Raw genomic sequence first — 25,584 nt, 5'->3', positions numbered from 1 at the left:
GCGCGGCGGGGCGGGGCGCGCGGCGCGTGGGCGGCGGGGGCGGGGCCGTAACGGGGCCACCGCCTTCCCTCCCGCCCCTCCAGCAGGTGCCGACTCGCCGGTTTCGCTGGGGCTGAGTAACTGTTCCGCTGCGCGCGGGCCCCCATTCCCCGAAACCGCCTCAGGCCCGGGCAGAGGCGGTGGAGTTGGGTGGGCCCGGGCTCCCGGATGCCGGGGTCCCGTCCGCGCGCGGGCTGCGATCCCAGGGCCTTCCAGGGGACAGCGCCCGCCGCGCCCGCGATGGCAATCAGCGCGCCCCCCGCCGGCGCCCGGGCGCTCCGCACCATGCGGGGGGCGTGGGGTGAGGGTCTCTGGGCTCCCACGGTGTCCGCTGGGGGGTGTGCAAGGTGCGGTCCCAGAGCGCCCGCAGGAAGTGCTCCTCGCAGCCCCGGCCGAACCGGTCGGGCGGGCGCCTCAGGGCTTGGCTTCGCTTCTCCGACGCCGGCCCTGGCCCCCCACCGGCTGGGCTTGGGGGCGCGGAGCCGGAGCCGGGGTCACCGCGGGCGGAAGCTGCTGACCTTTGCCTTAGGCCATACCAGTAGTCGACAGTCGGCAAGGGTTGCGGCCAGCCGAGCCAGTGTAAAGCTGGCAGGGCAAGGCCATAATCCTGGATGAAGCCGGGGAAACAACGGGATGCAGACGTGCCGAGTGGCAGGGCCCGGTGGATCACAGGGTTCACGGCATGCCTAGCACGGACCTGGAAACGGAGACTTCGCCACTAAAGACCTAGGGCCAAGCAGCCCACGAACCCAGCACTCTTGGAATTCCAGAGGACTGGATCGGAGCTGGTTGGCGACACTCAGGGGGCTCGCCTGGTGCTCACCAACTGGCGTCTCCTGGGCCCGGGACCCCCACGGCAGATGCCCCACTGACCGCTGGCTTCCAGGGCCCAGAACTGCGGGCGTCCAGGCCCCACAGGCGGCTACAGTAACACCTTGGGCTCTAATTAGGCGGCTTTGAAGATGAAACAGACCTGAGCCCCCATGTTAGCGCTGCCAACTAGTTTCTCTCCTTTCTCCAAGCTTCGCAGGCCCCTCCCTACCCCGTCCTGCTGCCCTCCAGATGGGAGGTGGTAGGGAGTGGTGGGGTAGAGAGAGCTGGAAAAGAGGCTGTCTGGGTGCCTGCGGTGCCAGGGATGCCAGGGGGATGGAGACAGGTCCAGCTGGAAAGCCCAGTCCCAGCTCCTCTGGGCCCTGGCTCCATAGTTGACTCACAGGCGGCAGCTCCAAACCACTTCCCTCTAGGTGCCTCAGTTTCCCCATCTATAAAATGGGAGTGATGACTCCCGCCCAAGAGACTGTGGGGTGGGGCAGCCTGGCTAATTAAACCTAAGATGAAAGAGGCCAGGATGAGAGCAGCCCTGGGAGGGAAGGCAGCTTGGGGGTAACAAGGAGCCTGTCTGGTTTCCCTGTCTGAGGCCCAGAGGGTGCTGATAACTACACACCCCTAGCCCTCACCACTCATAGGGAGGGAGGAATGATTATTAAACCTCGTTTACAGTTGAAGAGACAGGCTTCAAAGGGTCAGGAAATCTGCCACTGGCTTTGGCCCTCATTCAGCTTCTGACAGCAGTGTTTCTGGGCCTTGACTCCTTGGGGCCAGGGGTCTGGAGGGAGGGAGGGAACCTGCGTGTGGTTCCTGATGGTGTGGTGGGTGCATCCACATGGACTCCCAGGCTCACAGCAACCCTGGGGTACCTGGGGATGGGTACCATTCACAGATGAGGAAATGAAGGCCCAAAGAAGTGCAGTCACTTGCCCAAAGTCACAGAGCTCCTAAGAGGTGGAGGCTGGACATCAACAAACGGCCCCCTGCTGCCCCTGACTTGGCCCTCCTTCCACACCAGCTACCCGCAGCCCTCCGGGGTGTCCAGGTCCTGGGATGGACCTTCCCCTTACCTGCCTGCCCAGATGTCCCTGCTCTGTTCCCCTGTGGGAGGGTGGCACTGGTCTGTCCCTGGCACAGGCCAGGCAGAGAGTTAAGCTCAGCCCACCAGCACTGACGGCATGAACATTCCCTGAATCCACAGTCAGCAGGCCTGCCCGGGAAAGGGACCTCCCAGCCAAGAGGGCCCAGGTATGGGCTGCAGCCAGGGAACTCCCCCAACTCGATGTTCACACCTCATTCCTTCTTTTCCTGATGGGTTTCCAGCCTCCCCGGTGTAGCCCAGCTCTGGGGAGACCCTAGACACAAGGCTTGGAAAAGGGAAAGTCAGTTTCCCAGGGGTTCTGAGCCTGTTTTCTCATCTGTAAAATAGGGACATGGCCAACCCATCTTCCCAGCACTGGGTGTTCCCTGGGGATACGGGGATGCTTTAAAAAGAACACCTCAGTAGGCAAATCCATAGAGAGAAAGCAGAGTAATGGATGCCAGGGGCTTGGAGAAGAGCAGAATGGGGTTGACTGCTAATGTTTACGGGGTTACTTTTGGGGTGATGAGAATGTTCTGGAAGACCGTGGTGATAGCTGCACAACTCTGTGAAGATACCAAACCCCCTGAATTGTATACTTTAAAAAGGTGAATTTTATGGTATATGAATTATATCAAAATAAAGCTACTAAAACGGTGTTAAAAGAAAGAGGTCCCTTGTATACAGAACTTACGGTGGGGGGGGGGGGCGGATAACAGACAATAAACAAAGAGGACAAACCAAAATTTCAGAGTAAAAGATGCTACACGGAAAACAGGAAAGGGTAATGGGCCGGAGGTGACTGGGGGACAAGGATTTAGCTAGGTGGCCAGAGAGGCCTCTTGGAAGGGGGACACTTGGCTGAAACCTGAATGACAAGAGGTAACCAGTCATCAGGTGGGGAAAAGTGTTCTGGGAGGAAGGCACACCAGAGGAGAGGCCTGAGCAGGACCAGGCTTTGGCAGGCTCGGTGGATGGCGGGCAAGCAGCGTGGCTGGCACACGCAGAACCAGCAGGAAGGGAGAGGCGAGCGGTCAGGAGGCTGGGAGGGACCAGAGTGCACCAGGCCCCCAGCTGCCATGGGAGCCACGGGAGGGCTTGGGCCGAGGGGAGACAGCTGGCTGCCAGTGGGGGAAGGGGGCCAAGGTTACTCCGGAGGCTGCCTTGTGGCCAGGTGAAACGCGCCGGGGCCTTGGCCCAGGGTGGTAGCTGCGGAGGGAGGTGTGGGCGCGTGCCCGATGATTTGGGAGCTCCCGGGACTTGGTGGTGGGTGGATGTGGAGGGGCAGGGAAGAGGGGACAGACAACTGTGGGCTTTGGCCCTGAGTACTTGGGGGCTGATGATTCCAGTCCCCGCGATGAGGAAGGCTGTGGGAACTGAGGAGGGAATAAAGTCTGGCAGGTCAGACATGAGGCCACCATGGAGAGCCTCACCTGGCTCTTTGGCTTCCTCCAGCAGGAACCTTTGGCTTCTCTTTGCACTGTTCCAGAGGCTCCAGATGGCCCAGGAAGCCTCCTCCTCTGGCTACTGCCCCCCCGCCCCCCCCCCAGCTCCGCCGAGGGAGCCTTTTGCCCACCCTTGCAGTAGGACGTTGGGAGGCCCACGGGCAGGAACTCTGCAGAGGTGCAGGGTCGGTGTCCTGACAGCACTCATGGCTTCTCAGGGGCTTTGCAGCCTCCCCGAGGTTATTGTTAAATAACGCTGGAAAGGCCACTGTTTGAGCCGCGCAGAGGCCTTGGTGGCCGGGGCACCATCAGCCTGCTTTAAGGCTGAGTCCATTTTCAAAGGCTGCTAGACTTCCAGGCAAAAGCAAATCAATATCTCTTGACTGCTCTGAGAAAGAGAGCTGGAACTAGGAGCCCCACTTTACAGATGTGTAAACTGAGGCCCTGACAGGTTAGGTGGCTTGGTTCGAGTACCCAGAGACTAAAAGTCTAGGGCAGCCCAACTCCAGGCCCTTTCCTGCTTGTTGCAGCACATCTCATCTCCCGGAAGCCCTTCTGCCTTCAAGCCTCCCTGCTTCCCAGCCCCTGACCCACCTCCACCCCCCTCGAAGCTCCCCTGCTAAGCTTTCTCTGAGAACAGGAAGGGGTTGTTCCATGCCTTCTCCATCTAACTCCTGCCCCAGCTCTCCCCGGGCTGCTCAGGCTGGGAGCCCAGCACCAAAGGCGGGAGCCAGCCACCACTCTTTGGGGAGCACGGTCCTTGCTTGCTCGCTGGAGTTCTGCTTTGCTTCACACCCTTGTCCCAACACTATACCAACAAGAGAGGTCTACTCAGAACAGCCAGAATCAGAGCTCACGGCTCCGTTTGCAAGTGGCCCAGGCCACCATCACCTCCTGCTCAGACAATTGCAGTAGTCTCCTTACTGGTCTCTCTACTACTCCGTTCTACCATAGCTTCCCACCACACTGAGCCTCACGTGACATGGCACACCTGCCTCTTCAACCTCAATTCCCACACCCTCCCATCCCCTCCTAATGCCACCTCGTCTTTTGGTTCATCTCACATACACTAGGCTCACTCCCAATCTGGGGCACCAGCTGTTCCTGCTGTGGATCTGGCTCTCGCCTGCTCATACAGCTGGCCCCTACCTCTTGTTCAGATCTCAGATTTAATGATAAATCATTATCCCATCACTGAAGTCATGCATCACACTAAAAGTTTCCTTCTTTCTCTGTCTGCCTTGCATCACAGAATCATCAGTACCAAGCAAATGATAGGTGTTCGATATTTGTTGACTGAATTAAGGAATGAATGAATGATATCTGACACCGTGTGAACGGAGCAGAAGGTGCCTGCCCTCACGGAGCCTGGTGTTTATCCAAGTTCACGCACATTGTCTCGTTCCAGGGCTGCTCATGAACCACAGACCACACATCAGCAGCCTGTGGGTCAAATCTGACCCTCAGTGGTATTTTGTTTGACTCGTTACACATTTAAATAAAAAAAAAAATTTGGTGGGGGGGCGCCTGGGTGGCTCAGTTGTTAAGTGTCTGCCTTCAGCTCAGGTCACGACCCCAGGGTCCTGGGATCGAGCCCCACATCAGGCTCCCTGCTCAGCAGGAAGCCCGCTTCTCCCTCTCCCACTCCCCCGGCTTGTGTTCCCTCTCGTTGTGTCTCTGTCAAATAAATAAAATCTTAAAAAAATTTTTTTTGAGCGAACTTTTAAAAATTGGTAGATTTCACATACAAATCTGGGTTTTTGGCTTCTTTTCAAAAATGGACAGACGTGGCCACATTGGGTTTCTATGCTCAGATGACATGATTGTCACTGCCCTTTTAGATAGGCACATTCTGCACCGTCCCCACCACTCCTCTCTTTCCCTGACAACCCATGTCAGTTGCCTTTTATCACTGAACCTGCCCTATTGCTTTCCTTATAATAAATGTGCTCTGTGTCCATGCCTCTACCCAAAGTTGGAACATGAAAGGCTGAATGGGTCACATGAGTCAAGAAAAAGAGAGATTCATTCATGCAACAAATATTTATCGATAATCCACTATGTGCCAGGTACAGCTGTAGATACTAGAGACATAGGAGGGGACAGCGTGGGTGACTATCCCCTTCCTCTGGACACTGTGTAACATTCTTACTACAAGTGGAGATGTGTGAGTTGTTCCTTATTAACCCCCCCACCCATGAGAAAGCCTGTGCTTCTTGTGTCCAAGGTCATCTGTGAAGACTTAGTTTCCACTAAGCACCTACTGTGTAACAAGCCCCTGGCAGGGTCTGGCACAGCAGAAACGCTCAATAAATATCTGTTGAATTAATTAACTAAATTTACCTCCTAGACAGACTGTGTTGGTCAATGTTGTTTCTCCAGGATTTATTCAAAAGGTTAAGTGCATAGTAGGTGCTCACTTCATGCCAGTTGAACCAAAGGGTGCAAATAAAAAGGGAGGGCTCACAAACTACGTTTGGGTGCAAGAAGGCAGAGCCCTGGGAGAGGAAGGGGCAAACAGCTCTGAGCTGCGGGAACCCACAGTGACCCCAGGAGGTAGGTGACAGGATTCTCAGGTGATAGACTAGGAAACAGGCTGGAAAGGAAAGCCCCTTGGCCAAACTCATAGGCCCCAGGAGGGAGGGAGGGAGGAGGCCCATCTGCCCCTGAAGTGCACACTCCCCCCACCCACCTTCGGGGTGCTCCTGGACCACCTGTGGGGGGATGTAGAGGGCCTGCCCCGAAGCCCGCCACCAGCCTTCTGTTCCCCTTTGACTCCTGACTTTTGAATTGTGTGAATTCATTCATCAGACTCATTTCTTCTTAATCTGTTCCAGCAAACATTTAACACGTGGGAAAGGTGTATGTGTGGTAGAGATCCTGAAATGTTTATTTTATATGGGGGTAGAAGGAGAGCTAAAGAGAGGAAGGGGTCCCATTCCTGACCTCAGTAGGCCGGCTGGTAAGAGAAGCCCAGCTGCAGCCTGGCGCCAAAGTGTCACAGTAACTTGGAAGGCGACAAGCGCTCCGAGGGTGGGCCTCCCTTCAGCTAAATCTGGGGGCTGGGCAGAGCTTGTTGAATGGTTGGGGGGGAGGGGGAGGGTGTGTGTCCCAGGCTGAACCTCAGCGGAGGGTGGCCTACGACGGGGGGTGGTGGAGGGAAGCAGACAAGAGCCCTCTGCCTTGCAGTGGCCGCCACCAGGCAAAGTACGTTGGGCCTGACTTCTTCAGGGGGCCTCGGCCTCGGCCTTGCTGCACCTGAAATCTGGCCCTTTGGGCCCAGGATGAGGGTGTTTGCGGGAGCGTAAGCCCCAATGACTAAGGCGCTGAGGTCTTCCGAATCTCAGTGGACTCGGAGGAGGTTTAAACGCCCCATCCTCCACGAAGCCTTCCACACTTCCCTGGCCAGAAAGCGGGCTCTGGGCAGAGTGATGAGCTATCTGCTCTCCGGCCGGCACTCTCCGCTTTGTACTGTGGCCGCGTCGTCCCCGCAGGCACGCCCACTGGCCTACGCGCTCCTGGGGCCTCGCGTGCCTACCCGCACGGAGCCGGAGCCCAGCAAATACCTCTGGGCTGAACCACGAATTGCTCAGCCAGGCCTTGGGGATCCGGGCCGCCTGGGCCCAGGCCCGGTTCAACAAGTGTGGGCGGGGCCGCCCGTTCCCGCCCGACGGCTTCGGGCCTCCCCAGCCGCCCGGGGCGCGCCGAGACGGGCCGGGCCCCGTTGGGCGAGTTTCATTTCATCACCCGCAGAGCGTGCGAGCGCGGGTGCACATAACGTTGCCCCCTCCCCTCCTCGACTCCCTCCGAAACTCCGAAGCTTCCGTTGGCGCACGCTAGCGCTCCCGCCTGGGAGGTCCCGGGCGGGGCGGGCGGCGGCCGGGCCAGCGGGGCAGCCGCCGGGTGCTGGGTGCCCCACGCCGGCCCCCCCCCCACCCCCGCCCGGCCACCCCGCCCAGGCCGCGAGGCCACCTCACCGGCAGCGGAATGGAAACCGGTTCGACAGGTAACAAATAGGTGGGTTGTCACCGTTATTTCCCAACGCATGCGCCGTCGCTCCCCGGGACGCTCCAAGCTAATTAGCTCAGATCACCCCCCCCACCCCGCCCCAGCCACCAACACACACCGCCGCGAGCCAATAAAGCGTGAACCCGTCCGTCCGGCTCGCACTTTAAGACTTCCCGAGCGGCCGCGGGGGACGCCAGTCGAGCCGGGAGACGCTTACCTGCCGCTTCCCCCCGCCGCCCGGTGCACCTGGCTGCAAGGGCCTCCGTTCGGAGGGAGGGCGGCGACGGCCCCGCGGAGTTGGAAACGGGCGCGCGCCGTCCCAGGCACGTTCTCCCCGCCGAACGTGGGGGCACTTGGGCGACTCGTTCCCTGAACTGCCCCCTCCCCTCCCCCGCCTCCGGCTCGGCCCGGGAACGGTGGGACGGCTCCCGGCTCTAGTCACGGAAGCGGACGGTGCCGGGCGAGGAGGGTTCGAAAATGCCCCGCGCGTTTCTGGTGAAGAAGCCGTGCGTCTCCACGTGCAAGAGGAACTGGAGCGAGCTCCCCGACGAGGAGCGCGGAGAGATCTACGTGCCAGGTGAGGCCAAGTCCGCGGCCGCGAGACCTCCTCCGCCTTCGAGCCTGCGGCGCCCGAGGGGCCGGGCGGGGGGGGGGGGAGGCCCCGTCCAGGCGGCTGGCGTGCGGAGCGCAGCGATGCGGAGTCCCGCGGCGGGCGCAGCCGGGGCGCCCGATTTAATGTTTAAGCGGCCGCGGCCCCGTTAGCCCGCGGCGCGGGGGGAGGGGAGGCCGAGGAGGCGGTGCCGGGTGGGGGCGGGGGCCGGCGGGAGGGGGCGAGAGCCGTTCCCAAGCCCGGCGGCTGGCCAGGGGGCAGGCGGGTCCGTGGCGTGCGGGCCCGCGCGGTGCCGCCCTCCCCTCCACTGGCCGGAGCCGCGGCGCAGGGGAGGCAACGGGGTGTGTCACCGCTCAGGCGACCCTCCACTCTCACGTCGTAAATCCAGAAAGCCGGGACTTTTATGAGGCGGGAGGAGGGCACCGGAGCGATGCCATCTGGGGGGGGGGGGGCGGCACAGGGAGTGAGCTGGAGCTTCGGCCTCAATTTGTGCAAAGTGTTAAGAGAAAACTCGTTTAAGCCGCCTTCATGGATCTGTCCGTCTTTCCCACACTCTGGTGGCCAGAAGGTCGTGGTGCGGGTCAGGCCGCCAGGGGTTCCCGACCAGCCGCCCCGCGGAGTGCGCGGAGACCGTGGGGAAGGTGCCCCGGCTGCACCCCGCTTGTCCCGAGGACCAAGGTGGGATCAGGTCTCACCGCTGTTAGAAACGCGCCTCCTTGAAGAGGACATGGTTGCAGAGGACATAGTTGAGTGGAAAGTGTTTTTCAGGAGCTCAGCCCACAGCCAGGGGACCAGGCCCCTGGGGCAGCTGGTGCACCCAGCTTGTTTTGGGAGGACGCCTTGACAGCGTCTGAATCAACGTTGAATGAATAACCCGAGTTATTTCACTCTCCAGTGGCATCTTCCTCTGGAAGCCCTGAGAACACTTTGGTGCCTTCTGTCCTCCACAACCCGAGAAAATCTTTAGTCAGGAGAAAGCCAGCTTCCTTCGGAACTCCCCCTCCCCACGACTTGGGGGTGGGGCGGGGGCTGCGCTGCACACCCTGCCCAGAGCCTCCAAAGGAGGTGGGGGGGGGGGGCAGAGGTTGTAATTAACCAACCGACTTTGACCCTTGATCTGCAGGTTCTCTGGCACCGCCCCAGGCCTTGTAGGAAAGTGGTGAAATGAGGGCAGTGAGGGGCCCTGTAAGGGCTCTTGCCTCAGTTTCTCTCCTGAATAAATTGGTGGAGACAGTGGGTGTAGTGGTGAGATCTCTGTGGCCTGACCTGCCAGGATCCAATGGCCTGTGACGCTGTTGGGATGTTTCACAGGTTATCTCAAGGCGCTGCTTCTACAGCTTCCTTAAAACAAGGGGAAACAGACCAAAAGGCAGGTGAGCTGCCAGCTCACCTGAGGTGGATTAGGGTGTGGGCCCAGGATTCTGTTTATAGTTTCCTGCGTGACCAAGTTCCCTGGCGGGTTGGCAGGTTGGTGTTTCATCTCCAGAAGGGTCAGGAGAGGAACGGAGCCCCTTCTTCACTCCTGCCTCCTCCCTCACCTGTGTTTGTCTTGCTGCTTAGCTGCTCCTTCGGATCTGATAAACTGAACTTGGACTGTGTTAAAGGTGAGCTGAGCCTTTTGAGACTCGGTGTGCTGTTATTTTTAGTTTTATTTTACATCCCAATCAGTAACAGATCATGTGTTGACTTTTACAAAGGACAAAGAAATTCCGTTTGTTCAAATCATTGACTTCCTTGCATCCTGGTGATTTCTCCCACCACAGTTCTGGTGGCCGTTGTGGGAGTGGTGGGGGAGGCCTCCATCCCAGGGGCTGTCCCATCAGGTGACAGGCAAGGGCTTCTGGGTGCTCTGTGCCGCCTGCTGGTGCTGTCCAGGTGAGGGGAGCTGTGCAGACCTCTCACTCTATAGGATCGGCCAAGATGGTTGGGTCCGGGTCAAAACCTGGAGGGCACAGGTGAGAATTTGCCCTCATCATTCTGGGGAGGGAGAGTCCTGTTGGGGTAAAGCAAAGGGTAGAAGGCAAAGCACTTAATTGAGCCTCTAAAAGCCATGTGGCCCACTGGAGAGTTTTCCCACAGGTTTTGGAAATGAGAAAGGGAATGTTCTCGGGCCACGCTTGGGTGCCTCAGATGGCTGGAGAGTGGGGAGTGTGTTTTGTGGTGGCTTGTCCCCTGGCTGAGCCATTCCATCACTAGCCGACCATGACCCCAGGAGCCGACTGGGCACGTTTCCTTCACCCCACCTCACAGACTCAGCACATTGTGACCAGCTAAGCATTGACCCCAGTCCCACCGGGAGAGGCCCTGGGGGAGCTGGGGAGCAGGGAAGCGTTTGAGGTCTGACCTTCCTGCCGGGGGCCCTCTGAGACCCTTAAGTCATCAGAGAGCCCCTGGAAAGAGACGCTTTTACTGACTGAAGGCTCAGGGCGCCAGTCTGACCAGCACTCTAGCTTCTCTCCCTGAGGCACGATTCTAGAAGTTCCCACCCCCAGGGCAGAACCTTTTTCTGGCTTCATTCCCCTTCCAAAGCCAAGGGAAAAGCCCAGAGGTGGGCACAGGGGGCTGAAAGCTCACGGCGGAAAGGAGATTGCAGGCTACCTATTTGGGCCCAAGAGCCTGGCCTAAGCCCTTCACTCCCCGCCCCTCATCTCCCAGGGCATTTCTTCTTTGTTATAGCAATATTAGTATGCAGGGAGTAATGCTGGCTTCTTGAGGAGGAACCTAAGCGCCTGTACCCAAGGGCTAAATTCCATCTCTTGGGCTAAAGGGGAAGCCGGAGAAACAGGGATGAAGCCCCATACTCCAAGCGCTTGCTGAGTCACAATGAAAAGCCAGGAAGGTACTTGAGGGTAGATGAGCCTGCTAGCAGCCTGGAAGCCGAAATGACATGCTCCCAGATGTGGGCATCGCAGGGCCTCTTCCAGGCCCCCAGGCACCCCCTTTCTGGCATTGGGGCCTCTGCAATCTGTCCTCCCAGTTCACCAACATGCCCACCCCCGGGAGGCAGCCAGGCCGAGGTGTGCGGGACCGGAGTTGCTCAGCCCAGCTCTCGCTGGGCAGTGCAGGGGTCTGGGCCCCTCCGTGTCTAGGCCGAGGCGGACAGGCTTCTCAAGTCCGCTTTGCGCCCCAGAGTACATGTGTGTGGGTGGGAGGGAGAGGGCGCTGGGGGAGATCAGGCCCCCAGTGAGGGTCCTCCTCTAACTCCTGGGAAGTGCTGGCAGGGAAGGACGTGTCTGCTGTGGATGGGGACAGGAAGGCAGCTTGGGCCTGCGCAGTGGCCTGGATGGGGCTCGGGCCTGTCCCGTGGGGCGCTGTCCCATAAGCTGCCAAGCCGTTTGCTCCAGGCTGCGGTGACCCAAGACACACTCCTGCCACACCATTTGTCCCAGAAAGAGAGCAGGTGAGGGCAAGTCCTCTGGGCACAGGGAAGACTAGAGCGAAGGGTGGCCACTGTTGATGTCCACTTTCAACAAGTTCACAGTCCCACGGGGTGCCCAGCCCTGTGCTGGCCGGAAAGAGGTGGGGAGGAGGCAAATGGAGGCACAGTCCACGGCTGGTCAGGGCTGCCCACCCTGGCGCGCGGGCTGAGGTGCCCGGTGTTGACTTCGTTATGGACACAGTACAAAAGGCAGTTGGGAAAGGGGAGAAAGATATTGCCGGCGAGAGAAACTTGGCATTCACAGAAGGGAAGCAGTAGGCTGAGGAACGGGCCCATTGTTTCCAGGGCTGCCCACCTCTGCCAGTTGGCTGACACTCGCCACCTTTCGGGCACTGCTAGCTGACCTGTGGGGGCTGGGGGAGATGGGCACAGGGGACCCCTGCCTTTCCTGATGAGGGGGCAAGGCCACCTCACACCAGCGTGGGTCTTGCTGATACACTGTCACTCCCCATTCAGCGCTGAGTCACCCCCCCCAACCCCCCCAGGTCAGCCCCCGCCCCCATGTGGTCAGAGGTTAGGCGTCCTCACGTGTGCCTCACCTGCTCGCCCTAGAGAGCGGCCCTGACCCGAGGCCCGGCGAGGGGTAGGACCTGGCCTTCTGTCCAGTATTTGGCCAGCTTGCAGTCTGCGAGACAGGGGACTTGCTGGGGGCCAGAAGAGGGGAGCCAGTCCTTGGGTGGAAAGCTGCCCGTGACCTCGGCGTCATCCAGCAGAGGTGAGCTGGGCCGACCGCAGGGGAACTGGCGAAGGCCCGAGGGAGTAGGGAGAGGGCCGGCTGGTCTGGCCTTGCTGGGCTCCACAGCTGTGGGCGGGCGATGCGTAGCTGCAGCCACCGCCTTGCCGGAAACATCTAATTAGGGGACATAGAGCAGCAGAGGCAGGGTCCAACCAGTTCTGCTTCCTGCCTCCTGCCACCCTGTGACACCCAGTGCCACCCAGTGCCAGGAGCGGCACGCCGATGAGCATTCCGTGTGCGTGCAGCAGCAGCAGGGCCAGGCTCACGGGGGTGGCGGGAAGACAGGTTTGGCGGGGTGGATGGCATGAGGCAAACATCCCCACCCACAGGGTCCCCTGCCCCTGGCTTCCTCCCTGTCCTCTGCTCCTCAGCACCAGCTCGGCGCGGTTGCTGCGGAATGGGAAAGGCAGGCCCAGGAAGTTGGGGTCCCCCCCATCTCCCCGGCTGGTGTGGATCCGCAGCGCCCCCACCCCGAACACCGCCACCCCCTCGGCGCAAGGGAGCCAAGAGTGACAACTCATTCGGAGCACAAACCAGTGAGCCCTCACCTGTTGTCACTCCTCCCTCAGCTGCTGCCTGCGCAGGCCGTGTGGCCGGGCTCCAGCTTCCAGGAGCTTCACTCACGCTATCCGATACGGAAAGACAGAAGAGGGAAGAGGTTTCCGTTCTGTTTGTCTCTACCTGGACTGAGAAATGGAAATTGTCATTCAGCTCTGAATTCTTGGCCAAGAGCTCCCTCCAGTAGCTGGTAAAGTGGCACGAGAAGCTGCCAGCACTCTGACACACCCCTGCCCCCTCCCAGTCCCCGGCCGGCGTGCACAGACGGCCATCCCTGTGGGGAGGCCGCAGGGACCCCGAGAGCTTGGGCCCGCCGGCCAGCCTCCCAGGCTTCAGAAAGAGGCGCCACGCCAGCTCAGAGGCCGGGCCGGGGCCAGGCACTGGTGAATCAACTCCGGGAATGAGGTGGCTCATTAAAGTCCCCCGGACAGACGGACGCCAGTGCCAGCAGAACGGGTTCTGGGCGGCAGGCAGGCGCATTCTTCCCTCGTCAGACCTTTGTTGTGTTTTGAGGGGGCGAGAGCCAGGGCCTCTCCCGAAACTTCTTCAGTGCTTTCATATTCACCCTTCCTCCATCAGTACTCCTCGGCCTTCCTGTCTTCTGCCTCCGGCCCCCCTGCCCTGGGGCCGCCCCTCCCTGGGTCCCCGGCCTCTGTGTCTCAGCAGCCGTGGGGCAAGGGGTGCACTGGGCCTTGTCCGCGGGTCCGAGACCTTTACTCGGCCTCCCAGCTCTGTCTCCCGGAAGCAACTCATCCTTCCCTTCCCCTGCCCCTCTTGATTCTTCCTTTTGAAGCTTGGAAAATGCTCGTAGCTTATGGGGTTTAAGTACAGCGGACCCTTGCCCAACAGGATGGGTTTGAGCTGGGCACCGGGCCACTCAGACACGTGGTTCTTCCCATAAATACAGCACAGTGCTGTAAATGTATTTTTTCTTTCTTAGGATTGTCTTCATAACGTTTTTTTCCTCTAGCTTACTTTATTGTTATAATACACAGAATGTACAAAATACGTGTTACTCGACTGTTTCTGTTCTTGGTAAGCTTCCAGGCAACAGGAGGCTCTGGGCAGTCAAGTTTTGGCAGAGCCAAAAGTTATATTTGGATTTTTGACTGTGGGAGTGGGGGGTCAGCACCCCTAACCCCTGCCTTGTTAAAGGGTCCACTGTATAGAGTTTAGCCTTTTGGGGAAGAAAACTACTGATAAATTAAAACATTAGCTAGTTTGCTCTGCTTTGCTCAGCTTTGAGACCCGTCCCCTCCGTGTCACTGTCACTCAGACAACTCTTCCTCTTCTCTGCTCCGCAACGGGGTTTAGTGTGAGGTGTGTGTCGTGGGGAGTGGCCGCTGCAAAGGGCTGCCAGGTATCGGTGCCTTGGAGGGCGGAGGTTGGGAGCCCAGCCCTCACTGTGCCGCAGCAAGCGGTCCCTGCCGTGGGGGCGGGTTGCCTAATAGCTGGGCACGACGCCCGGGAGACTGTTAGGCCGCATCCACCTGCTGCTCCCTGACCTCCTCCCTGCTCCACCTCACCTGGCCTGTTTGCCTGCCAAGCTTGGCCAGTGGGAGTGGGGAGCCTAGAACCCTGAGGAGCTGCAACAGCAGACACCAGCCAGCCTGGAGGACCACCCGGTCCCCCCAAGGCCAGCAGCTAAATTGGCCTGAAGAAGCAGCCCAGAGTGGCCCAGGCCACTGGGGGGGGGGGGGGCCGTCAGGGCCAGGGATGAATCCCTGGGCCCAGGGCCTCTGGTGGTGCCCCTTGTCCACGCAGGAGCATGGATGAGACCTGGAATCCAGAGGGACTGGCCCAGGTGGGGCAGGCAGACAACTCGGGAGGGATAATTGGCAGGGCAGGTTCGGTCCTCCCAGTTCCGCTAAGACACAAATTACTCAGCGGGCAGGCCTGTGGGCTGTGGTGCTTGGCGGGCGTCCCCTGTAATTACCTTAATGGGGCAGGAGGGAGGGGCACCATGTATGGGCTGGGGGCAGCTTGCTCTGCCATGTGCCTGCAAGGGGCAGGCGGAGGCTCCCGGGCCCAGCCAGCCCACTGCCAGGCAACTGTCCTGAGACCCCAATGAATCCTGTTCTCCCCACCAAACCCATCAGCTGGCTGTTCTTCTCTCTGCAGTCAGTCTGGGCTTCTGCCCGCCCCAGCCCTACCGGGAACCAGAGCCGTCAGTGGCTGAACCCCCATCTTGCCCCCTGGTTTTGGACATGAGCCTTCGGGACTCCAGCTATAGTGTGGCCCCTGGACCCTGTGTGGTAGCCCAGCTGCCCTCCGAAGACATGAGTCGTTTGGCAGACCCCCAGAGCAGAGACCACGGCTTCCTGCGCACCAAGATGAAGGTACTGCCCCTCACACTGTCACCGAGGATCAGGAGCATGTCTATAGATCTGTGTCCAGCCCACAAGACCGGGTACGATGAGACCCAGACAGAGGCTGGCCTTGGATCTGGGTCCAGGCTTCTGCCGAGAAAGGGCATGGGGGGTGGGGGAAGAAGAGAAGCGGGTCTAAAGCAGCAATGTCATGCGTTGGGAAGAAGCGGCAGGGTTCTAGAGACATTTCATTCACCCTTTGGAGTCCATTCCAGGAGTTATTTCGGTTTGTTTTTGTCCTTAAGGGGAGGTACCTCTTTGCTAGTCCTAGGAAAAGCGGGAGACATGAGCCCGGCTCAACCCCTTCTGCTGGCTTCCCCTCCATGCCGCGTCCAGAGTGAGCTCTGGAGTCCACTTGGTGGTTAGCTGTCCCTTGAGGCACGTGCCCGGTGGTCTTCACCTCACACGAGTGTGCCGCTTCCGGCCCCGTCGGCATCTGAGGCCTTGCATCTAGGGCAAGGTCGGGGGGGAGCAGCCCTCTGTGCTCGGCCTCAGCAGTGGGAATAGTAAGGAGGGCGTGGGGCAACAGAGATGCTCCTGCTTTCGAGGAGTGCGCAGACAGCAAGGCTGTCCCTGGCCGGGCCTGCATTCCTGAAAGGTCTAGGATCTGGAAGCACCTGCCAGCACCGATCTAGTGGAAGGATTCTTGTAGCTCTATTCTGTGTGCCAAAGCACTGAAGAAAGCTGGCAGCAGAATGCCCTTCCTTCCCCTCTTTCCTGTGTAGGCCAAGCGTGTGTTGTAACTAGAGGGGAACCACCCAGACACGTGCTGGTCGGTTGACCAGGGAACCAGCACAGTGGCCCCGAGCCCCTGTGGGCCTTCCTCTCATCCCTTGGACCCTGGTCGGTAGGGAGGGCGTGGAGAGAGGCCAGAGGGCACGGGATGGCAGATGCGCCCGAGGAGTGGGTCCTGACCCAAAAGGTCTTGACTAGCCTGCAACAAGGGGCCTTTCCCTGGGGCCAGAAGCAGTAGAGGAGGAGTGTGATGTGATGGGGTGCCAGGAGGAGGTGGCGGCAACAGGGCCACCCGCAGCACAAGCAGCCTCTGGACATTAATGGCCGTGGAGGATCGAGACCATGTCTGTCTGTGCCGGCCACAGGGCCGGAAAGGTACTGCCGTCACTCGGAGCAGCATCCTTCCCGAGGGGCAGGGCGTGGCCAGGATTTGCTTCCAAATGATCCAGGGCCAGGGGGAGGTTGGGAGGTGAAGATAAAACAAGACCGGCCCTAAATGACAGTCACCCTACTCCTGGTACTCATCTCCACATCTGAAAATATTTGAGCCTTTCCGTAGTTACAAAAGAAATGAGGCAGGTTTATAAGCAAGAGGGTTGTGAGGATGGCAGGGGGCCTCCCCTCATTCTGCATCAGGCCTGGCTCCAGCAAAAGCAAGGGGCTGGGCTCCGGGCTCCGAGCAGTGGCCTCGGGGGGCCATGGCCATGACAGCGGCCATGCCCTGGTCGTGCCCCTGTCGTCCCTCAGAGAAGGCCGACAGAGGCCCAGGTGCAGGGCAGCAGCTTTGAGCCCCTGGAAGGGAGGCCTTCCTAACAGGTGATGGTGACCTCAGCTGTTTCTACAGGTAGTTCATTGCCTATTTCTAGAGGTGTAAAGGGGTGGGTGGCAGGGGATTCGGGAACCCAACAGCAGGCCTGACCACCGACCCAAAGGTTCCTTCCAGCCCCACCAGCGCTGATCTGTGAGCCAGGGGCGCGGAGGTGCGGCCTCTGGAGGGCGAGCTCGGCTTTCTGGGGGCGGCTGGGGGCCCGTGTTTGCATCCTCCCAGCATGCCCACCTGCAGCCCCTGCTCCTGGACGGCTGGCACAGACACCATCCTCGCCCACAGGTGACCCTCGGGGACAGTCCCAGTGGAGACCTCTTCACTTGCCACATCTGCCAGAAGGCCTTCACCTACCAGCGCATGCTGAACCGCCACATGAAGTGTCACAACGACGTCAAGAGGCACCTCTGCACCTACTGTGGGAAGGGCTTCAATGACACATTCGACCTGAAGAGACATGTCCGCACCCACACTGGTAAGAGGAGCCCCTTGGGGGAGGCAGTGAGCTCCTCCAGCCCCTACCCGGTGGGGCAGAAGCCCCCCTCGGCTAATCGGTTTGGTCCCTCAGGGAGCTGGAGACGGGACAGGCCTCCTTGGTTCCTCTCCCCCAGAGTCAGGTGGCCTGGCCTCGCTGTGGTGGGGGAGCTGCTCATGGGGCTCCTGTTGCTCCCTGACACCCCGCGCTCTCCTCCTTGCAGGCGTGCGGCCCTACAAATGCAGCCTGTGTGACAAGGCCTTCACGCAGCGCTGCTCTCTGGAGTCTCATCTCAAGAAGATCCACGGCGTGCAGCAGAAGTACGCGTACAAGGAGCGGCGGGCCAAGCTGTACGTGTGTGAGGAGTGTGGCTGCACGTCTGAGAGCCAGGAGGGCCATGTCCTGCACCTGAAGGAACACCACCCCGACAGCCCGCTGCTGCGCAAGACCTCCAAGAAGGTGGCTGTGGCCCTGCAGAATACTGTCACCTCCCTGCTACAGAGCAACCACCACCTCTGAGTGGCACCGCCCGGCCTGGGTCGCCTGCCCACTGCCCGGCCAGTCCACCCTCCCGCTGCCTCTCGCAGGCCACGGGGACCAGGCCTGGAGGCCCCCACCCACTCCCCCCGCCCCGGGCACATGTGCCGGCTGCACTGAGGCCCTGCACTGAGCTCTGCTCACGTTTGCGTTTTTTTGTCTGATGGGCAGAGGCCGCTCCGAGCCCCGGGCCGACATGGGTGAGGCCCACCTTTAGAGAGAGGACTTCCTTCCCAGAGGAGGGACCTGAGGATGCTCGGCGGCCTTCCTCCTATGGAGCACAGGGGCGGGGACCGCCGGTCCACCGTGGACAGCAGAGGAAAGAGCATGGGCAGAGAGCAGCCGGGCAAACCCAAGGTGCTGCTGGGGGAGCTGGTGCCCACCTGCCCCGCAGTGCATCCAGCGCTCAGGGCCGTGGGGGGCTCGGCCCTTCCCACAGGGAGATGCATACACGTGCTCAGCCGTGGACCCGTGTGCTCACACAGGAGGCCTTTCCACACATCACCTCATTTTTAGGAAATCGACAACAAGGTGCCAAGGAAGTTTTATTTCCTTTTTTTAAAGATGACACATGTACAGATATATTAATATATATATAAAATAGCCGATGGCGGCTATTTTTAAGAGAGGATGGAGCTGGCTTTGTTCCCTCTCTATGCAGTTCTATTTATCCTGGACATTTCATACCTCCTCTGTGCCTTGGCTCTGGGGGTGCTGCCCTCAGCCACCCCCACCCCTTGCACCTAACACCTTCCTCCAGCCCTGCCTGGGGGCTGCCGGTCTGCTGGGGTAGCTTGGGCTGCACTGGCTCCTCCCCTCCCCCCACCCCCGGGGACTCTGCCTCCCTCCCAAATCCTTTCAGGGCATGCCTGGGGGTTACTGAGAGCCTGCTTGCCTCCCAATAACAGACCTTTTGTGGAACAACTCACCAGTGTGGAGACCAAGAGTTTGTCCAGCTGCGGCTGTAGGAGAAAGGCCGGTGGGGTGATGAGTCTTTGGTGCACCCAGAGTCCACCGTCGAGACTGAGAAGAGAATGGGACCAGACTGCAAGCCCTGCCCTTTCTCTGGTTGAGTGCAAAACCCTAGGGCAGCAGCAAAAAATTGGGACAGAATAATAACCAGACCCATCAGAGGCCTCTCAGGAGGGCAGTATTGGAGGGCTAGCAAGTTCTATTTGTAGCCTATTTTCTGACTCTTTCACACGACTAGGCTGGGTTGTGAGCATGTAAGGAGCGAGCCATCCCGGGGCTGGTTGGCTCCATCGGAGGAAATCGGCCACCAGGCTCTATTGGTGTGGCTGTGTTTCCTGCTAAAAACAGGAAAAAGGGTGTGGGTCAAAAGGGAGAGAGGGGCAGGGTTGGAGCCAGCCTGCCAAAGAATGAGAAGGCAAACTCGAAAGAGGTCCAAAGAATGCAGTGGGCTGGGTGGCGCAGCGAAGCCGAGCCCCTGAGCAGAACCAGCCCCAGACCGCGGGGAAGGCGCTTTCTTGGGCCACCTTCTGACTGTGTATAGATTGTTCTGGAAGACTCCTGTTTTATTTTACTTTAGAGTGTCTGGGAGCTGCTGTATTCTGGAAGTTATATAGTATAAACCTTATCTGGAAGCTCTGTTTCGTTTACATTTCTGTATCCCTGTGTTATTGCAATTGGAGGGAGTCCTAATGCTCTGTGTTGCCTGTTTTATTTTATAACTTTCCCCCCAACTATTAAAATCAAAGAATTGTCGTTTTCTGCGTTTCTGCTTTTTTGTCTTATAGACCTCTCTTTCCACCTGCAGGGAAATCAATCAAAACAGTGGTTGCATTCTAGTCAAAGCTTTCCCCTTTTACGGTTACCACTGAGCCTCCAGTCAAGCCAAGAATCTGGCCTGCACAGCCGGAGCGGCCTGCCCGTGGTCGCGCGGCACTGAGTGCCTGCCAACCGACCCCTGGGTCGCTTGCTTCACCTGCCCGGCACTCCCGCATCCTGACGGGGCCCTCCACCAGGCCAGTGTGGTCGCTCGGGGTCCAGTTTCCCAGTTTCCGCTTCTCTTCCTAGCACCTGCCAGGACCGCAGAAGGAAGACGGTGATCCCAAGTGACAGGGCACAAAGGTCATATCACTTCCGGGTCAGGCACCCAGCTATAGGGCTGGCCACATTTGCATAGCCCACGTTCGGTGCCGGGCACACTTGTGTTTCACCCACATTAGCTCACTGCCATCACCGCGGGCAGAGAGAAGTTGGGTAGTGGGCCAGAGTCTCCTGACCGACTAAGGTGGAGCTGGGGTGCCAACCAGACTGCCTGGCAGGGGCTGTGCTTGAAGCACCACGCACCCTGCTTCTACAGAGCCCAGCACACAGTGTGCACTGCCCCTCCGGGCAATTCAAACCAGACGGGGACTTACAGACTAACTGGCCTTTCCCATCACCTACCTAGGATCCCTTGCAGAGACCTATCACTCTGGGGACCCAGTTCCATGTTCTTCCATCATGTCCCCCCTGCTAGATGGACACCAAGGGGCGGGGGTGGCTCCCAGGCTTGGGCCTTAGATGTGATGTTCCAGGAGGTGTGAAAAGGGTTCGTGCCCTGGTGCTGTGAAGAGAAAGGAAAACACAGGTCTGCAGGTAAGGCTTCCCGTGAGAAGCCCAGAGGATTGGCAGGGGCCCCTTAACCCTCCCTATGTCTCTTTAAGTAGCCAGAGGATTTTTATCTCGAGAAGCCTCCCAGTGTGAAAGACCAACCAAATCCCATTTTTACCTGTCCCAAGATGAGCAGAACCCATTGTTGGGAACCCAGATGATTAACTGCTGCGTCAACTTTAGGAGGAGCCGGGGATAAGCTTCTAGGAAGCTAGGGGTGGGGGTGGGGAATGTTCCCCGGGACTCCCGGTGAGCTTCTACTTTCTCTCCCACTCCTTAGAAGAACTCCAGTGTAGGACACCTCTCCGAGGAGCCCTTCCCTAGCAGCATCAGGTCAGACAGCCCCATTTCAAGGGACCGTAATAACCCGCAGACACTGTAGCATGGGTGCCATGAGAGAAAAAGGAAAAGTACGGGGCCCCTGCTGACTGGGAAATGGGCCCCAGCCAGGCAGGGAAAAGAGAGGAATGGGGGTCAACATACAACCAAGGGCACACGTGTGTCGCCAGACTACAAATGCTGAAGGAGTCTTTTGCATCTGAAAGAGTAAAGACTTCTTGAAAGACGTGGAGCCCCAGCTAGGCTGGGAAAACAGGGCATCTGAATAGAACCTAGGAAGTTGGGGGTGGAACGGGATCAAGCCCAGAAAGGAAGAGGTGTGGGCAGAGGGTCTCACTATTTCCATCAGCAATCTGGACGCTTGCTTCGTTCATTCAGCACGCCAGAGGCATTTTTGGAACCCCGCCCAGGTGCCAGTCAGAGCTGATAAGACAAGATTCTGACAGGAGAGCCGGCTGGGGCCCAGCAAGATGGCCTTACGGAGGATGAAAGCAGAGTCCTATTTTTATAGCCAAAAACAAAGCAAACAAATGTGGGGTGGGAGCACTTTACAACAGGAAGCGCTACGAAGGTTTATACCTTATATTTTTATGTATTTTCTAATTTTTTTTTACAATAAGCATATATTATTTTTACAACCAGAAGAAAATAAAGTTGTAAAACAATTTAGGGGGTTTAGCTGACACAAAATTCAACACACTAGCCCCCCCCCCCCAAAAGCCAGCGGGATCTCGGACAACATTAGGAGCGTGGCGTCAACAGCCCTGCACTCTGGGCGGGTCCCCAGTCAGTGGGTCTGAGGCCCAGCCCTGTCTCGTGCTGTCTGTGTGGCCTTGCGCAAGTGACCTAACCTCCCAGTCTCCTCATCTATAAATGAGGTGGGTTCCTGAGTTCGAAAGTCCCTTTCTGATATAAAGACTTTATGTCTCTAGGCCCCCATCTTGATAAAAGCTTTGAAGAAGCTCACTGACAACTTGGAGTGGAGATGAGGAGACGCCGGAGGCTGAGAAGTTGCTCAGTGAGTGGCAAAGACCAACTGCCACGGTGGCTGGCTTGAAGCAGGGGGAAAGGCTTATCCCAGGTGGTTCCAGCTGTAGAGCCTGGGCCGAGAGGTGAGGATTAGACGGCGGCAGGGGGAGTGGGGGGGCAGCCCCCACTGCAGGGAGTAGAAGCCTTCCAAGCCCCAGCATGGCTTCTCCAGGGGGCTGCTGCATGGGGGGGGGGGGGGGGCGGGGAGGAGGGCAGCCCTGGGCACTGTCACCCGAGCGCTGGGGCTTGGAAGCCATTCGTTAGTGATTTCTAACAGGACTCTGTCATGGGACTGAAGGCTGGACAAAACAATCTTCAAGACTCTTTCTACCCTCGAAATTCTAAAAGGCCAGGCCAAAGTACAGTGGTCATGACTTCGCGGCCTGTTTACCATTCCCAAGAAGGTAGAGCCAGGGTGAAATGCTAGTGAACAGAATGGAATGGGAAAGACAACACTGGGAAGAGAGCAGCTGGGGGGCCTGTGTCGTACGCTGGGCTGGAGGCGACGCAGACCTCTTCTCACTGCCTCTGGTCCTGGCCCATCCCCGAGGGCCGCCCAGAACCAGGCCCCTCCCTCAGGAGATGGCAGCCACCTGACCCAGGGTGTCCCACCTTCTTCGTGTCCAAGACCAGCGTGCCCTCCTCCATTCCTCACGCCAGCCCCCTTCCCGGGTTTCTAGAGTCTGTTTTGACATTGCACCCCCCATCACCCAGCCTCGCACCTCCCACTTTTACTCTGGTTCCTGTAGCCAATCAGTCAACTCCTCTCGAGGCTCCGTCTGAGATTGCTCCTCTTGCCGGGCAGCTCTCCCCCTGGGTGGCAGGCTCGCCGGCCCGTGGGGCTCAGGCCAGGCGCCGCCGCGGGGCCAGCGCTGGAGGGGCGGTCGTCAGACATGCGGATTCTGGTCCTGGGACGGGGCGGTGCGTTGCGAGTTAGATCTTCCAAGTTCTGTTTCCTGAATGTAAGAGCTGGGTATCAAGTGACTGATTTCCTCTGTTCCTCCCTATTCTCTCCACATAAACTGGGTGAGGACTTCTGCCCTAATGAATCTTTCAGAGTAGAGTACAACACAAATCAGGTGTCTCACAAGGCGCTGGGAGGAGAGGGGCGGACAGCCAGCTACCCTGTGTAACCTGCCTCGATCGCAACCGGGGGCCCCACCGGCCCTTAGACTTCTCCTCCGACTTCAGCTCAAGGGGCTGCCATCCCCACCCCCACGGAGAAGGAACCCGGGCAAGTGAGTGCCGCAGGGTGGGCCGCTCTGTGTCCGGCTGCCAGGCCACACGGCCCATTGGCATCAGCAGTAGCCATCTCATTCCTGAGAGCAGAAGGACCCAGAGAGTCCCCTGGGACACCGGTGTCACTCACTGCTAACCCCAGAACTCCTGGAACGAGCGTTTGCCTCAGGAGGACACGTCAGCAGTCCTGTAATGGCAGCTAATCACCGCTTCCACTCGCTGAGCTCCTACTACGCGCCAGGCAGCATCCAGCTTCGCTTCCCTCTGACATCATCACTAATCCCCACAACGACCCTAGGAGGTAGCTATTACTGTTCTATTTTTAGACAAAGAAATTGAGGCTCAGGGAGATTAAATATCTTGCTCAAGGTCACATGGATAGCGAGCGATGAGGCCAGGCTCCAGCCTGAGGTTTGCTGGACTCTCTCAAGTTGGGGCTCTTTGCTGTCTCTCCGATTCTCAATGATTTTGAAATGGGAGATCTTTTCCTTTCAGTTCTTTACTTGTTCTCTGGACCCTGAGAACCTACTGTGTCAAGCAAGCACTGTGCTGGCGCATTGGCTTTGCAAAGATGAATAAGGCATGGGGCCCGGGCTCCAGAGGTCACCTTCTGCTGGGGGAAACGGAGGTGGCCCAGTCCTGCAGGGGGTGGGACAGGTGCATGAGCGGGTGAGCACTGAGGACAGCAGGAAAGGGGCCGGGCTGCCCAGGGCCCCACCCTCAGAGATCTCGGAAGCTCCCCAGTGTCACCTACATCAGTAGGGTTGAGAAAAGGAAAGGAGGGAGAAAACCCAACATGGTTGAGCACCCACCTCCCATCCATCTGGTGTACTATGCACCAGCCCCAAGGTCGGCGCTGTTGCTGTCTGTCCAGACGAGGAAAGCGAAGCCTAAAGAGGTCACGTGCTGTCAAGGTCACCACGGCCACCTGGCACCTGGCTGGAACCCCCAGCCTCTCACTGTCGAGCATCGCACTGTCTTCCCAGAAAGTATGTGGAAATAGAAAAAGAGGGAGTTCTCAGCCTGACTGCAGGGAAAAAGCCAAAGTCCTCTGCAGAGACCACAGGGACCCAGAGTGTGAGAACCTAACCCCCACCACAGAAATGCCAGGTGTCTTGTTCCTGTTAAAGTCACAGCCACGGGGTGCCTGGGTGGCTCAGTTGGTTAAGCGACTGCCTTCGGCTCAGGTCATGATCCTGGAGTCCCGGGATCGAGTCCCGCATCGGGCTCCCTGCTCAGCAGGGAGTCTGCTTCTCCCTCTGACCCTCTTCCTTCTCGTGCTTTCTATCTCTCATTCTCTCTCTCTCTCAAATAAATAAATAAAATCTTTAAAAAATAATAAAAAAAAAAAATAAAAAAGTCACAGCCACGGCCATCTTGCAAATATGCCAAACCCGGAGAAAGGGCCGGAGGGGAGACACTTAGGGAAGTGAGAGCGGATCAGGGCGCTCCAAACCTACAGGAGCTCCGAAGTGAACTCCCAACATCCACCCCCACGTGTACCCTGACCTCCTCCCCTACAGTCCCAGTTTTCCAAGGTGGTGATCTTGGCGGGGAAGGCACTGATCCTGTCCTCACCACCTCGGCTTGTCCTGTCCAGCTGGCTCCTGCCCAGCCCCCTCTGGCCTCCCCGCCTCTGGTGGGGGGGGCGGGACTCCAGGTAACAGGCCTGGGCACTGCCTCCTCCCTGGCCCAGGGTGAGTTGCTGAAGGACACCAGGAGAACTGGTAGGACTTGTGTCCCTTCTGCCAGAGGCACAAACAAACCTGCCAGTGGTAGTTGCAGGGCAAAGGAGCGGACTGCCTGAGACTCAGGAGGACCACAGGCTCGCTGCCAGCCACCTCTGCCACTAGGTCCTTGCTCAGAAGCAAGAGGGGCCCTTGGAGAGTGGGGCTGTCTCCATTCCTGCCACAAGACACCTAATACTTCCTCCTCCACAAGACGATTCTCTTCTAATACTAACACCCCGCAAGCATTCTCTTCCAGCATTTTCCCAGCGGTTCTGAGAGGCTCACGTCAGGGTTTTCTGAAGCATTATGCAGGAGCCTCCAGGGGTCCACCATCACCACCCTCCCTGCTCCCAGCCAGAGGCCGGTGTAAGGGAAGGAGGCGGTAAGGAACTGGAGGTCAGGGCAGAAGGGATGGGAGCCATCCTTACCGGCCTCAGTGCCTAGGTGGGGAGGAATGGCGTTCCCTAAGGAGGCCAGAGTGCTTGTGGGGGTGACCACAGGAGGAGGAGCCCTTCACAAGTTTACTTTGTTTGGGGGGAACTTGTTACAGAAAAAGTAGAGGAAAAAAAGCAAAGCATCCATGGTCTGGTTGGGAGAGTGGGGGAAATAAGTATGTACCCAAATTCAAAATGGTGCATTGAAATGCGATGTAAATGAGTTTTTAGCAGATACAATTTCAGTCTCAATATAAAGAGTTCTTACATATCAATAAAAAAAAAGAAAATACACACCATTGAAAGCTATAAATAGTATGGATGGGCTGTTCATGAATGAGCTTTAAATGATAAAAATCATATGAAAAAATTCAGCTTCATTCAAAATTAAAGAAATGAAAATTAAAATCAGACATAGAACTCTATCATAAAACTGGTCATAATAATGAAAAAATAGGAACAATCTAAATATTTAACTCTAGAGTACCATTAAGAATTATAATGAAATACT

General features: G+C 58.3%; 1 protein-coding gene across 1 annotated transcript; it reads left to right on the top strand.

Annotated features, from left to right (window-relative positions):
* The first annotated feature begins 7,878 nt into the window (after positions 1-7,878).
* On the top strand, positions 7,879-17,665 carry OVOL1 (ovo like transcriptional repressor 1). The gene is made up of 4 exons (XM_028118038.2): positions 7,879-7,978; positions 14,866-15,083; positions 16,957-17,146; positions 17,370-17,665. The coding sequence occupies exons 1-4, from the start codon at positions 7,879-7,881 to the stop codon at positions 17,663-17,665; spliced, it is 804 nt and encodes a 267-aa protein (XP_027973839.1).
* The last annotated feature ends 7,919 nt before the right edge of the window (positions 17,666-25,584 follow it).

Source organism: Eumetopias jubatus, unplaced genomic scaffold (genome assembly GCF_037043125.1).
Source record: "Eumetopias jubatus isolate StellerSeaLion01/CBP00866 unplaced genomic scaffold, mEumJub1_p1.0 scaffold_13, whole genome shotgun sequence".
Lineage (NCBI taxonomy): Eukaryota > Metazoa > Chordata > Mammalia > Carnivora > Otariidae > Eumetopias > Eumetopias jubatus.
The sequence above is the reverse complement of the archived record's forward strand: the minus strand, read 5'-3'. Positions and strand labels throughout refer to the sequence as shown.

Coding starts and splice junctions, on each gene's coding strand:
- OVOL1 (XM_028118038.2), top strand. CDS start 7,879: ATGCCCCGCGCGTTTCTGGTGAAGAAGCCGTGCGTCTCCACGTGCAAG. Junction 15,084..16,956: donor TCCTGCGCACCAAGATGAAG/GTACTGCCCCTC, acceptor CCTCGCCCACAG/GTGACCCTCGGGGACAGTCC. Junction 17,147..17,369: donor ACATGTCCGCACCCACACTG/GTAAGAGGAGCC, acceptor TCCTCCTTGCAG/GCGTGCGGCCCTACAAATGC.